This window comes from Bos javanicus, chromosome 2, assembly GCF_032452875.1.
Source record: "Bos javanicus breed banteng chromosome 2, ARS-OSU_banteng_1.0, whole genome shotgun sequence".
Lineage (NCBI taxonomy): Eukaryota > Metazoa > Chordata > Mammalia > Artiodactyla > Bovidae > Bos > Bos javanicus.
In genome coordinates, this window is record NC_083869.1 from 106,809,655 (window position 1) to 106,824,662 (window position 15,008).

Here is a 15,008-nt window from a genome sequence, read left to right on the forward strand (position 1 = left end):
TTCACTTTAACAGTGGTAGAGTGGACAAAATCTGGTGGCAAAGTAAATGTCAGGAGAGTGGGACCAGGAGCAGTCTAGAATGATCCTAGGTTTCTGAATTTAGTGATCAAATGGGTGGTGCTGCAGGATGAGGCAGGAGGAGGAGGGGCAGCTTTGAGGACAAAGGTAAAGAAGTTACACTTTGGACATGGTGAGTTGAGGCTCCTTCAGCTTGAGAGGTTGTTCTGTAGGCCTGAGAGATTGGAAGAAAATTGGAGAATGTAGGATGTGGTTGAGATCATGGGATAAAAGAGGCTGCTCTGAGAGAGTCTGTGTTAATAGTTGGATCTGCCATTTATTGAGCAGTTATTGTGTGCCTCCTTTGGGGGAAGGGGAAGAAGGGAGAAGACTGCATGTGGAGGACACTGACTTTGAGGGAGTAGGTAGGGGAAAAGGGATGGAAGAAGGGAGGCAGAATATTTAAAGTCAAATCCAAAAATGAGTATGTAAATGAAAAGTAACTTTTTCATTGACAAAAGTTTTTCACTGAAAGACTAAGTGTTAGTTGCTCAGACGTGTCCAACTCTTTGTAACACCATGGTCTGCAGCCTGCCAGGCTCCTCTGGCCATGGAATTCACCAGGCAAGAATACTGGAGTAGGTAGCCATTCTCTTCTCCAGAGGGTCTTCCCCATCCAGGGATCGAACAGGATCTGGTACTTATTATGTGGAGTTGAGTTTAGCTTTCCTGTTAGATTCCTTCATCCTATGATAACCTTGGAATTGTCTAGTCATAGGCGTTCTGGACTTGAGCGTGAAATCAGATGCTTTGATCTGTCACTGAAATGTGAGAAAACTTTTCTTTAATGCTCTTAACTTCTCACTGTCTCTTCTGGCAGAACTGGGAAGCCAGACCTGGTGTTTTGGAATAAATACTGAGAATGCTAATTTCTGTTAGGACCTGAAATGAAAAAGACCTCATCCTTAGGAGCCTCTTGGATATTCTGGACAGGCAATGCCATTGTAGACCAGAGCTTTCAAGCTTTTTGGTCTCTTATGTGCACTTTTTTATTAAAGATTGTTGGAATCTTCAGTATATTCTTTTTAATGTGGAATATATATCTACTCCACATTAGAAATTGAAGTATTTATTAATTCAGTTAGAAATAATAAACTCATTACAAATAAACAAGTCACATTTTTAAAAATGAAAAATGGTATTGTTTCAAAAATGTTAGAAGAGTAGCGTTATTTTTGAGAATCTTAATGTCTGGTTTAATTGGAGACAGCTGGATTTTCCTACTTTTTTTCTGTTGTTTCAGTTGGTTCAGTGTACTGTTTCGTTGAATTATGTGGATTATCTAGCCTCATATAGAGGATTAGTTGCAAGAGGGAGGAATGTTTGTGTAGCCTTTTCAGATAGTGGGTATTCTTTGGTGCTGCTGCTGCTGCTAAGTCGCTTCAGTCATGTCCGACTCTGTGCGACCCCATAGACGGAAGCCCACCAGGGTCCCCTGTCCCTGGGATTCTCCAGGCAAGAACAGTGAAGTGGGCTGCCAATGCCTTCTCCGATTCTTTGGTACTACACAGACGTTAACAAGGGGTGGTGTTATGAAGGTTAGCTGCTATGGAATCTGAAATGTTATCAGGGAGGTTTTCATACTTCGTTACATTAGAATCCATTGGTCTATCTCTGACCAGATCTTTTACCCATGTCTGATTTTTTGACATTGTGTGATAGATAATTTGGAAAATACTGGTTCATTGAGTTGTTGCCACATTCTATATGACAGTATAAAAAAATAATATTACCACAGTCATCAGAAAAATGGCTAAGTTTTGGGAAGCTGTCAAACTCATGGTGGCAGATACAATTTTGCCCAAATTCTCATTTTCTCTTGGAAGCTCAAATTTTATCATTGGCAACAAACACTGTCAGTTGTTTCCCTTGAAGTGACAGGCGTCCTCTGTTTCATTTTCTAGAGAACACCTGCCAAGTGTCAAAGTCTGAATAACCATCATTTGTGTATCCTTCATTCTTTCAAGTAAACATGATGTTCCACAAAAATTTTGCAATTCAAACAAGTGCTTTACTTACAGATAACCGTTGTCTTCTGTTTTATATGTACTTCTTATTTTATCACACAGAATGTTAAAAAGATATACTTGAGGATTGGGATTTCATTTTTCACTGTGTCATCAAGGACATTCTTAAGTAAACCTGGCACTTCTTCCTTTGCTGTGCAGTGTAGAAGTGTGTGGTGGTGAAAAATCTCACGTGGTACCTTTGGCTTGAATCCTACTCGGGAAACAGCAGTTTGACCCACTGTTGCTCTTGCACCATCAGTGGAAAGGCTGGCACAGTTAAAAAGGCAAATCACATCTTAGTTTTGTTATGGAAATAGTTTCACCTAGTGGAACCCCTGAAAGGGCCCACACTTTAAGGACCATTGCCTTCAAGTTCACCCAAGGTTTCTTTCTGAAGCTGCTGAAGATCAGGGCTTCAGGAGAGCTAGTCACTTAATTATGTAAGAATGTACTTAATTGCTCAGTCATGTCCAACTCTTTGCGACCCCATGGACTGTAGCCCGCCAGGCTCCTCTGTCCATGGGATTCTCCAGGCAAGAATACTGGAGTGGCTTGCTATTCCCTTCTCCAGAGGATCTTCCCAATCCAGGGATTGAATGCGGGTCTCCTCCATTGCAGGCAGATTTTTTACTGTCTGAGCCACCAGGGAAGCCCCTAATTACGTTAAGCCTTCAACTGTTTCCACTTTTCAGTAATTTGCAGATAGACCTCCTTTAGCTTTAGCTGCTATAAGCTGTTTTTTTTTCCCTGAGGTTAGCTAACTTCTTTTGCAGTAACTGTGTTCTACAAGAGCTGCCCCCTCAACTTCTATTGGCCCTCCCTTCTCATTAGGTTGGCGTGTGGGCCTTTCTTTCTCAATAGGGCTTTACAGAAGTTCCATGCTCCTCCAACTTTCTTTAGGGAGACAGTTTGGGATTTATCTCTTAAGAGAAAATGTGTCTGATTCCTACACTCCTCATTCTGTTTGATTCCAGCCAAGTCACTTCTATCTTCTTATATAACTATTGGGCAACTAAAGTGATCTCATCAGAGATCTTGTGACTCTAGACTCTGAACTGTTTCTGATGTTCTGAGTTCCTCTGGTGACTGAGTGAAACTCTCAGATGGAAGAGGAAAAGGAAACTGCAGATCCCAAGAGCCACACACTCCTGTAATATAGGAGAGTGACACAGTCAATGTGTAATTAATAATTACTTTCTGTAGAAATAGATACCTTGTCCAAGTTGGTTTGGTCTGGCCTGGCCTCTGGAGACCTGGTGGTTTGAGACAACAGTCATAGTTTTTCTAGCATAGGCTGCTCATCATTCACTCTCACTTAAGGAAGAAACTTGAGGCAAAACGCCCCATAAAGAGTGGAAGGCAGAATGAGATAGACAGCTTCTGAATGTTGTTTAAAGATGGCGGGGCAGGACGTTGAGATTCCTGAGACTGGTTGCTTTAGAAGAAGAGAGGTTGGATCCAGGGAAGGCAGGCAGGATGCTACTACAAATGCAGGCCTGCATTTGGTGAGGCAGGTGAGGGACTAGGAATTGGACAGAGCTAGCCACACAAATAGAGATGTTTGAGGCCATTTTGTTTATCTTCAGAATGCTCTGCAGTTCTTTACTTTTCTTATCCCCTCAGGGGAAAAAAAAATTGTTTCATTTTTAACAGCTTTGTGGAGGTATAACTGACCTAGAAAATATTCATTACCCTCAAGTCAATTATTTTTTAAACTTTATTCTAGGAACCCTTAACATCTTATGATATTTTAGGGGGAGGAGACTTGGGCAGCGTTGCTGAGAAGAAGGCCAGACTAGGGCAGTGATCTTCCAACTTCTACTAACATAGCTGTGCATTTATCTTTTACAGATACCCAAGATTTCCCTATAAAAATCATCAGGGGCTTATGAAGTATATTCATATGAAAAGAGAACAGTGGTAAAAGATAGCCTTTGCAAAACATTAAATTAGAGGAATAAATACACAGCAGATCTTCATGGGTGGGATGGGGCTTGAGTTGGGCCTGGAAAAGGTAAATGCCGGGCCACTTGCGTCCAGTGTTCTGGCACTGAGGATTCATGCGGAGGGATGCAGAGCAGTGTGTGCGGGAGGTGAGTGGGACAGTTGTCTTCACCCAGCCCTGAGGGGGTGTGCAGTGGGGGCCCGTGGCTATGAGGGAAAGCAGGCTTGGCTATGGTGCAGATGAGGACACAGTGGTGGGCTCTTGGGTGCTTCCCCACAAAGGGGTTCAGCATAGTGTTTCCAACCCGCCTTTTATCTTCCACCTGAAGGTTAGGGATAAGTTTGGAAACAGGGCCTAGGTGTGTGTTTCATTTCTATTTAAGAGGAAGCGTGGAGCCAGACAAACTCAAGTTTTAATCTGGCCACTCCTTGTTGGCTGTTTGATTATGGTGAAGTTACTTAGCTTTACTGAGACTCGGGTTCATCATCAGCAAATTGAGCATAGCGTTTTTGTGAGGATTAAATGAGCATAGTACCTGGTATTTGCTAGGTACCCAAACTAGCCTTCATCAGTGCTAGTGTTCAGTTCAGTTGTTCAGTCGTGTCTTTGCAACCCCATGGACTTCAGCACGCCAGGCTTCCCTGTCTATCACCAACTCCTGGAGCTTACTCAAACTTATGTCCATCGAGTCGGTAATGCCATCCAATCATCTCATCCTCTGTCATCCTCTTCTCCTCCCACCTTCAATCTTTCCTAGCACCACGGTCTTTTTTCAGTGAGTTAGTTCTTCCCATCAGGTGGCCAAAGAACTGGAGTTTCAGCTTCAGGATTAGTCCTTCCAGTGAATATTCAGGACTGATTTCCTTTAGGATAGACTGGTTGGATCTCCTTGCTATCCAGGAGACTCTCAAAAGAGTCTTCTCTTAGAGAAGTGCTAGTGTATTTCCCCTTTATTTACTTTTTTTCCCAGTTTATCCAGTCAACAGAATATTGAGCACTTACTGTGGGTGAGACCTGGTACTGGGAACAACATGCTCGTTGCTCCTAGTTAGATGAGTAGTCCTTGTTAAAGTTCAGTGTCATAGAGACAGCAATGGTGGCCAGCACAGAGATGAGGCATCCTATTTGAACTGGGGAGTCCAGAAAGGCTACCTGGAGACGGTGACACAGCCTTTGAGCTGTGTATTTTTAAGTCTAGTAGACAAGAAGGAAAGGGCTCTAGGGCACCCAGGAGCCCACCACCACGTCCTCAGGTGCACGGTAGCCAAGCCTGCTTTCCCTCATAGCCACGGGCCCGCACTGCACACCACCTCAGGGCTGGGTGAAGACAACTGTCCCCTTTACCCGCTGCACACACACTAGGGAGTGACACTTGTAGAGACCTGAAGGTCTGAGATGGCAGGATGCACACGAGAAGCTACACGTCGGGTGACATTCAGGGGGCAGCAGCATGAAATCTCGTTTCCTTATCCCTTTCTGCCATCACTTTGGTGAACCTGTTGTGCCTCATTGGTGGGGAGAGATGTGGATTCCCATAAGATGACTACGTAAGTTGGAACGTGAGCCCATTGTGTGTACATGACACACTCAGGTGTGTGGTCTTATAAAATCACTGGCAGGGTCTGACCCCTCCCTTTGTGCTTGTTTCCCATAAGTGCTCAGAGTGTAGCTGTGCCCTGCACAGTATTTCCATAGTTTGGACTTGGTGGAGGTCCATTTTCTGTTACCTTGAGTTTGCATTTACTGGCATCAAATCTGGTTTTAGCTGTGATGCTGTTTTTCACCCACTATCATTTTGAATAGTGGCAGTGATTTTTTGGTACTCTTCTTGAGAAGGACTCCCACACAGGTCAGTCTTTGCAGGAAAAGAGGGCTATATCACGTGGCTTTTGCAGGCTTTTTGTTGGTGGAAAACAGCAGCAGTTCCTGTAACTATAGGCAGGAATGAGAATCTTCCTTGGCCATTGTTCTTCTATCAAAATACAAAGCCCTCTCCCCATTGTCATTTGTGTCTTAAATAAAACTTGAGCAAGAAAATTCTCTGCTATTTCCTTCCCTTTAGCCACTGTGAAAATACTTGATTAAGATGCCAGTATTTCATTCAGAATTATCCCAGATGTATGACTTCTTATAGAAGAGTCTTGTGTTTCTCCCCTGGATGCTGTCATAAAAAGCAGGCTCACCCTTCCCTGCAGGTGTAAAAAACTGCAGAATATTTTTCATTTAGAAATCAAATGACCATGCAAAACTGACTATTTGGAACCCAGAGCTACAGACTGATTCAGAGGTTTTGCTTTAGAGGAAAGATTGAATGAGGGAATGCAAGAGACAGGCTCTCTCTCCCCAAGATGAGCCCAGACTGAAGCCTGGGATTTGGAATAAAGAAAATTTCTCTCTTCTTCTTGCCTGTATATTCTACTCCCGGACCTCTCCTGTCCCAGTGCGGCTGCTGGAAATAAAATCGCTTTAAGTAAAAAGAATGTTGATATCTAATTCCATTTTGTTTCTTCTCTTTTCCACCAACACATTGGTTGGAATTTAAGCCTGTATAGTTGGCTAGACTCTTGAAGAGATGAAATTACCGTCTCAGCCACAGAACGCACCCCAGAGGTCAACAGGAGAAATCCCTGCTCTTGTCTGAACTTGTCTCACTTAGTCCGTGGAAAGCAGAACACATCAGGGGCAGCTTGAGAACTGGTGAGGGAGCAGTACATGTAAAATCTGCTTCTCACATGATCTTTGAGCATTCAGAATTGGTTGATGAGGAGGAAGGTGTTGGCTGGCTTCTCTGCCACACCCAGGCTTGCCTTATTCCTAGGCACATGGGTGTCAGGTGATGGAAGGAAGCCACTCATGTAAACTTGTGGACGATGAGGCAGAAAGGTGTGAATTTTTCTTTGGAGAAAGAGGAAAGAGCTCTCTGAGTGAGAGAAAGGGAGCATGTGAACAGATTTCACCTGGTGGCACCTTAACGTCCCAGTCCTTGATGAAGCCAGCTCATCAAGGCATGAGGGCAGCAGGAAGTCCACGGAGAACACCCTCAAAATCTAGTGTTCTTCTCCCAGGGCCCCAAATGATGACTGAGACTGGTTGCCCAAGAAGTGCTAAAGCAGGGCTCTTGCTTGCCGGGGTACCACTGTAGCCTTGTGTCTGTCCTGGGACTGGAACATTCCCAGCTGTCTCTCTCCCCTTCAGGCTGACGGACTTCAAGGATGCAGCTGCTACTGCTGGAGGCACCTCGCACCTCACCTGAGCCAGGCCATGAGGCCATGTGGCCGTGATGTGGGCTCCTCATGGCCTCAGCAAGAACAGAGCACTACGATATCAGCCTCCGCCAGGGACACAGCTTGAAGCAGAGTGGGCCCACGGGCACAGCACCTACCCCGTCACCCGAGAAACCCTCCGAGGGCAAAGTCTGGGCTCAGGCTCATCAGCAGGTGAAGCCAATCTGGCGGCTGGAGAAGAAACACGTGGGGACACTTTCAGCAGGGCTGGGCCCAGGCCTCTTGGGTGCACCCCCGCAGCCAGCGTACTTCTTTTGCCCCAGCACTCTATGTAGCTCCGGGACCACAGCTGTCACTGCGGGCCACAGCAACTGCTGTTACCTGCACTCCCTCCCAGACCTGTTCAGCAGTACCCTGCTATACCGCCGCTCCAACTACAGGCACAAAGCATACCAGCAGCTGGAGTCTTTCTGCTTGCGTTCAAGCCCATCAGAAAAAAGACCTTTCTCTCTCCCTCAAAAGAGGCTCCCTGTCAGACTCCCTGCCAACAAGGCCACGTCTTCCAAGCTCATCCCCATGGCATCCTCATCCACGGAACCATACTCCTCATTGGGAGCAGCCGGGGAAAGTCTTTCAGGGAGGAGCCTGGCCTCTGCCATCTCAGGGAAGACCCCATCTCCACTCCCCTCTTCTTCCTCTTCCTACAAACCCATGCTGAACAACAACTCCTTCATGCGGCCAAATAGCACTAAAGTGCCTTTATCACAGGCCACAGAGGGCCTGAAGCCAGTATCCTCACCCAAGGTCCAGCTCATCTCCTGGCAACACTCAGGGGGCACCGGAGACTGTGCGTTCCAGTCTGTTGAGCACAAGGCGCCCAAGAGCAGTGGCCCTGCCCTAGACGACGCCCCTCCCCACAACATGCTGTCTACCCCCAGCTCCTTGGACACCTCTGCCACCAGTGTTGCCTCTTCCCTCTACAGCCAGAGTAACTTAGTCACCAGGACTCAGTCGTATCCCTATGGCCTGAAGGGTGACCCTGTTTCTCAGACTCTGACTAAGGAGGTTCGGTTCACTGAGGCTGTGAGGAAGCTGACTGCAAGAGGCCTTGAGAAGAAACCAAGGCAAGGCTACCATTTTGAACAGACTTACTTCATGAACCCCAGCTTGCAGTGGGATCTCCTCAACCAGAACAGGAGGTGGAAACCTCCTGTGGCCAGCCAACAGGTCCCTCAGGAGGACGCTGGAGCAGACAACAGGGCCCTCCCTGCAGTCTCGGACCCCGGGGGCTTGGACAGTGCAGTCTTCTGTACCAAACGCATCAGCATTCACCTCCTTGCCTCACATACCAATGGGCTCAGCTATAGCCCTGCCTGTGGATCTACGATCGACTCCCCACTTCTTGGAGAAGACAAGACTCCAGTTCTGCCTTCTCCATCTCAGCCCCTTGGTGTAGCCGAGGTGGCCACCCGCCTTTCTTCCATCCATCTGGGCAAACTTGGGAGAGAAGGGCCTAAGGAAGCCAGGGAGCTGAACTCACCTCCTAGGACTGTTGGGTGAGTTGAAGAAAGTGTTTGGTTCATTTCAAGTAGTAGGATGTACACACACCTGGTGACACTGACCCTGTGTCTCTGAAGGTTGGGTTTTATTTTCTAAGTGCCCTGGAATGTTGGTTTTCACTTTAGGGCAGAGATTGGCAAGCTACACCTTTCAGGCCAAATCCTGCCCTCAGCCTGCTTTTGTAAATAAGGCTTTATTGAAATGCAGCCTTATTCCTTTACTACTGTCTATGGCTGTTTTCTTGTTTTAATGATAGTGTTACATAGTTGCAACAGACTGAATGACCCACAAAACTGAAAATATTTACTCTCTGGTCCTTTAGAGGAAGAGTTTGCTAAGACCTGCTTTAGGTTATAACCAGGGAAAAATAAGAATTTCAAACATCATGTGTTGGGGACTGTGATTTCTCTACTTAATTCCAAACCAAATCAGGTTCTCAGTCACTCCTGGTATGACAGCTGTTTCAGAGTTAGGACACACACTTAACTGGCTTCTTGTGCCTTGTTATTTCTCTGGAACCATGGCCCACCAAGGCCTTTTCTGAGTTTCTAGAGAGAGGTCCAGGGACCTTTGATGTCTGTTACCACACATTGACTGATGGTGTTTTATATTCAGAACTTTGTATTTATATACTATGAGGGACTTCAAGGAAAATGGAAGGCAGAGTACCTCTCTGGGGAGTCAGAGACATGGGGTTGAGGAACTGTGGCCAGGCTGAAGCTCTGAGAGCAAGAGGAGTGGGCTGTAAGGCCCAGGCAAGGGCCAGCAGACTAGTGACTAAGGAAGAGATGAACACTGGGAAATGATGAAGGAAGGAGAATCCAGCGTGACCTCTCTTACGGAGCTGGCTGGGCTGGGGCATGATTCTTTCTTACAGTTCAGCTACTGACCTCCAGCTAGACCCGGTTGAAACTGAAGATCTGGAGGAAGAACTACTAGATGGTTTGGAAGACTGCTGCAGCCAGGTTGAGAACGAAGAGGAGGAGGGTGAGTAGAGAACTCTCTCGCCTCCAACTGGGAATTGGTCACCACTGCTAGGGAAGGGGGGCTAATGATTATATACCAGCTCCTCAACTCACTTTGTCACCTGCATTTATCATTTACTTTGGGGGTCTGAGGGCGGGAGTGGCTTTGGGGGGGCTTGTTCTCTAGTCCCCTGTCCCCCGAGTCTTGCCTTCTCCTTGCGGCTTTTGAGCTCAGGGGAGGCAGTGCAAGGCAGCAATGGGTGCTTGTGGCTCTTCGAGAAAGCTAAGCCAGGATGTCCGAGGAAGAGCCGCCTGGGCGTGGTGACTGAGTAGCAGCCTCTCCCACCTGGGCCTTCTCTGTTCTTCCCCCAGGAGACTCAGAGTGCTCCTCGTGCAGTGCTGTCTCCCCCAGCGAGTCGGTAGCAGTGATCTCTCGGTGAGTCCTGACTGTGTAGGTTGTTGGCAGACGCTCATTTACCTTCTCTTGAGGATTATAAAGGGAGGAATCACCCAAGTTATTAATTAATGGCCCTGTTAACCCTAACTCACTTTGGCCGAATTTTTATAGTTAGGACTTTAGTTTTCAAACAGGAATCAGTGGGAGGGAACAGAAGTGTATTTTATCAGCTGAGCTTAAAATCAGTAGTGTGTTTCTTGTGCTGCGATTCAGTCTTTAGGCTCCAAGAAATTGTTCAAGTAAAAAGCAAATAATCTCAAGAGGTAGTTAGAAAATTAATAACTAATTTCACAAAGAGACAATGTTTGAGGTAGATTCTTAGTTAGGCTGCACACATGAGGATATTTGCCACCTTGCCTTTTAAATGTGTCCCAAAGTCAGAAACAGTTCTGAGATAGATAATATCACTAATTGGAGCTTTTTTTCAGTGCTCTTTTGCTCCCTTTGGAAGTTGGTTTTATAAGACTAAAGTTGACCTTAGTAATAAATTTAATTTAAAATTCTGTAGCTATAATCTAGAGTATTTTATTGACTGCCCTTCATGGAATCTGAGGGATACCCATCTCTACCTAGGAAACCAAGAAGTCCATCTCTTAATGTAGACCCTCCTTTTGTAGAACAGATAATTGTAGAATGGTGCATAACCGACATGTGGAATCAGGGGGAGGAAGGAACACAGGACACTGTAAATGAGGACATGTCTTTATGCTAAAGAGTTTTAGAACTTGCTTACAGATCATATAGACCACCTCTCTGGGTAGAAAGTTAACATTCTTCAGTATAATCTTCCTTGTTTCCTTCATCACTTCCAACTTTGTCTCAATATGAGGCTCTTATCTTCATTAATTATTTTTAGATATTTAAAAAAACCTCACAAAGTACCAACCATTAAAGTTTTTTTTCCTTTAAAAAATAACTTCTAAAAAAAAAAAAAAAAAAAGACTTCTACTGAAAGTGTAAAAAAACCAAAGTTCCTATTCTAATTTTAATTCTACTCTGGCCATACATGTCAAGGCTTGCCTAGCATGTGGAGCAGCCAAACTCTGGTTGCTTTCCTTTGTGTTGGCTCTGCCTTAGATGAAGCTGAGAGGAAGAGTTAGTCTCATCTAAGATTAGTATGGATGAGGCAGGCTGCATCTCTGAATGTGATGGTGGCTGCAGCTGTCCCAGTTTTAGAGTTCCAAACCAGCAAGGTGGAGAGAGTTGTTTAGAAAATGGAGAGACAGAATAGGGACTTTCTGTGAAGGTTGGTAGAAATCCTGTCATAGGTATCCTGTATCTGGTGCATAAATTCTGTTACTTTAAGCCCAACCCATTGCTCTTTCAGATAAGCAAATCTACTTCTGGCCGTATATATTAGATGTTGACCAAGGACTTCCACTCGCTCAAAGAGAAACACATTTAACGTTTAATTGACTTGGAGCCTCTTTTCCACACTTCAGGGTTATCTAGGTTTGTCTTCAGGCCTAGTTCAAGACAGCTGCACAGCCCTTTGTTTAACCTTTCTGATTTTTAAGATAAAATTCACAAAAGGTGTTTGTTAATTCTATGTTCATTAATTAATTTCTACAAAATGCACAGTCTATATGAGGCTTAAAACATGAGGTCAAGCAAATGGAGGTTAAAGAATTCTAAACCACTTTGCATTTTGACTAAAATCAGGCATCTTTTTGGATTGCTGAAATCTTATTTTTTCCCAATTATGAAAGATTTATTTATTATAGAAAATTTTGCACAGAAAAATCATTGAAAATACTACCTGTTTCCTCTGTCCAGCAATAGTATATTACATTTCCTGTTGAATATTCTTTTTCTAAGAATCATGTGAAATTAGAAATGGCATTGGTCAAGTTTAGCCTCTGTTTTTTCGGATATGAAAATTGAGGAACAGGGAAATTAAGTAACTATTTGCAAGGTCAGGGTTTTTAGTACCGCTAGACCAAAAGTCATGCCTTTTGAGGTTAATTTCAGTACTCTTGAGAGGCAGCTAACAAAGATTTTCTTTTATTTTTTTTTTTAATTAAACTTTTGATTTTGAGACATTTATAGATTTTCATGCAGTTTTAAGAAATAATAGAGAGAGTCCCTTAGTTCTTTACCCAGTTTCCCCTGTGGTAACATCTTACACAGCGATAGTACAATATAATGTGACCAAGAATTAACGTTAATGAAGATGTGAACGTTTCTGTCACTGTAAGAATGCCTCCTGTTGCCCCGAGAGCCACGCCCACTTCCCTCCTACTCTCATCCCCTTCTTAACCCTTCATAACCAATAGTTTTGTTGTTCCAGGAATGTTATTCAAATGGAATGATAGCCATATGTAGCCTTTTGGGATTGGCTTTTTTCACTCAGCATATTCTCTACAGATTCATCCAAGTTGTTACATGTATGCATAGTTCATTCCTTTTTATTGCTCAGTAGTGGCCCGTGATACGGATGGACCACTTTGTTTAACCAGCCACCTGCTGAAGGATATTTTGTTTCCAGTTTTTGACTATACAGATAAAGCTGCTCATTGTGTACATATTTTTGAATGAACTTTTAAGTCTTCATGTCTCTGAGATAAATGCTGGGTTCTATGATAATTGCATGTTTAATTTTTTTGAGAAACTTCCAAAGCTATTTTCCAGAGTGGCTGTACCATTTTACATTCCTGTCTTGTCTTTGTTTTTAAATATGAACTCATTGTTTTTGATTTTCAACAATCTTAAATTCTAATATTCAGTAAATGGAAAGTCTTTAAAGTAAAAAAATTTGGAAATGAGGAATAGAGTTGAATTAATTGGATTTATTTAATTAATTGGAATTAATATTTAACTCAACCCAATAAAATTCATTAAAATTTTCTCAGGTTTGAAACACTGAGGTGTTTTATGTACAGTGCCTATTTCTGTTGTGCTGAAAAATAACAGGTAGAGTATTTCTTTATAAACTGAAAATTAATCTTAAATAATAAATATTTGTGGATCACATCAGCCTGATATAGAGGGTCATAACTATCCTCTCCATTTTCAATGTTATCTGAAGAAATTATCTGGGTCTGTCAGCTTGTGTCCAATAGATAGTCTAGGTCTTCCTATTTGAGACTCCTTGAGCTAGCCTTGATCAAGACGTTATTGGAATAACAGTAGTTCCTTTGAAACTCTGACCTGGAATAATACTTACTGACTTGCCTACAGGGAACGTTGAGCAACAGTGCCACCTCTTTCTTGTACTCACCATGGCCACTGCTCCAGATTCCCAGACTGTCTTACTGCCACACTGTTACGTAAAAGTCTGATGTCTGATGTCTCTGTTTTCAAAACAGAGAAGAGCATTCATCCATATATCTTCAGATAAATATAAAATGAGTTAGAAGTAGCACTGCTTCTTTTCTTTCTGTTGCTTTTTCCCCTTTTTCTTTTTAAAAACCTCTTTACCTCTTCTTAGTTCTTTCTGTCTTTTCTGCTTTTCCTCCTCTTTTTTTATCCATATCATTCTTTTTCTCTCCTCATCTATTTCTCTTTGTCTAAGCATAGCATATTCCTCTACTGCTGTTGCTGCTGCTAAGTGCTCCACCCACTTAAACTCCTTACTTACTCTCAGAGCCACTCTTTTCAGGGACCTCCCCAGCCTATAGCTCATCACAGGAAATTTTAGTTGTATCATAGAATGCAATATTGGAAAACTTTGTCTTTAGGTGACATTTATGGTGTGATTGTGTATAGGTTAGCCTTAGCATGGATTAATATTTGCAGAGTAATTATTGAGCACTTGTCTCTGTAGAATCGCAGTGTAGAAGATAGCACCCTGAAAGAAACGATGTGTAACGGTAACAGCACTCAAAGTTGTGGCTTTGCCTTTCTCTACCGCATGGCTGTTTTTCATTGTAGGAACTGCATGGAGTTTCTGACCAAACCCCTTTCCAATGAGAAAGTTGTTCGACCAGCCCTCATCTACAGTCTCTTTCCCAACGTGCCCCCCACCATCTATTTTGGCACTCCAGATGAGAGAGGTAAACCTGGCCGAGTGTCTACCTGGAACAGCCCCAGGAGAAGAATGCTAGTGAAGCTGGCGATAGGGTGGAAGGGGTTTCCAGAATGGCTGTGTTGGTGCTTGGTTACCCCCCTGGTCCACCAGTCTGATGAGGGGATCTTTATCTGGTCCATCCTTTAGCTAACCCTCTCAGCCCCATAACCTCATGCTTCACTCTTGACCTTTAACCTTGTGTCTCTCCCCTTTTCATCCTCTTCTTCTCTCTGTGTTCCTCATTCCTGTGCAGTCCCCTTTCTTCCCCAAAGTGTGCTCCTTTGAAACTCTGACCTGGAATAATACTTCCTGACTTGCCTACAGGGAATGTTGAGCAACAGTGCCACCTCTTACTTCTACTCACCATGACTCTCCTGCTCTTCTCCACACCCTCCCTGCCCCCCACCCCCCGCCCCCTGTTTTCCCCAGTGGAGAAACTTCCCTGGGAGCAGAGGAAGCTGCTCCGGTGGAAGATGAGCACAGTGACCCCCAACATTGTCAAGCAGACCATTGGACGTTCCCACTTCAAGATCAGCAAGAGTGAGTCACTTGCCTTACTTCAAGCCTGTCCTCTGCCCCAGCAGATGGGCCCTGGGCAGGAGGGAACCCCTAGATTAGCTCCTGCTGTGTGAGGATCCTGTCCTGAAGTTTCCAACTTCATAAGAGGACATAGGTCTGAAAGCCCTCTGCCTGGAGCCTGTTCCTCAAAATTGGAAGACAGAGGGCCATTGTTCTAGTCCCGACCCCAGGGCCTCATGTAGGACAGCTCCATGGCAACTCCT

At 44.2% G+C, this 15,008-nt stretch overlaps 1 protein-coding gene across 1 annotated transcript in view; it reads left to right on the top strand.

Moving 5' to 3' along the window:
- TTLL4 (tubulin tyrosine ligase like 4) overlaps nt 1-15,008 on the top strand; it is a 39,342-nt gene that overhangs the window by 12,541 nt on the left and 11,793 nt on the right. Inside the window, exons 2-6 of the mRNA XM_061385121.1 lie at nt 7,207-8,791; nt 9,673-9,782; nt 10,133-10,196; nt 14,091-14,212; nt 14,656-14,766. Coding sequence (XP_061241105.1) covers nt 7,305-8,791; nt 9,673-9,782; nt 10,133-10,196; nt 14,091-14,212; nt 14,656-14,766 — 1,894 coding nt within the window. The 5' untranslated portion in view covers nt 7,207-7,304. The remainder of the gene's footprint in view (nt 1-7,206; nt 8,792-9,672; nt 9,783-10,132; nt 10,197-14,090; nt 14,213-14,655; nt 14,767-15,008) is intronic.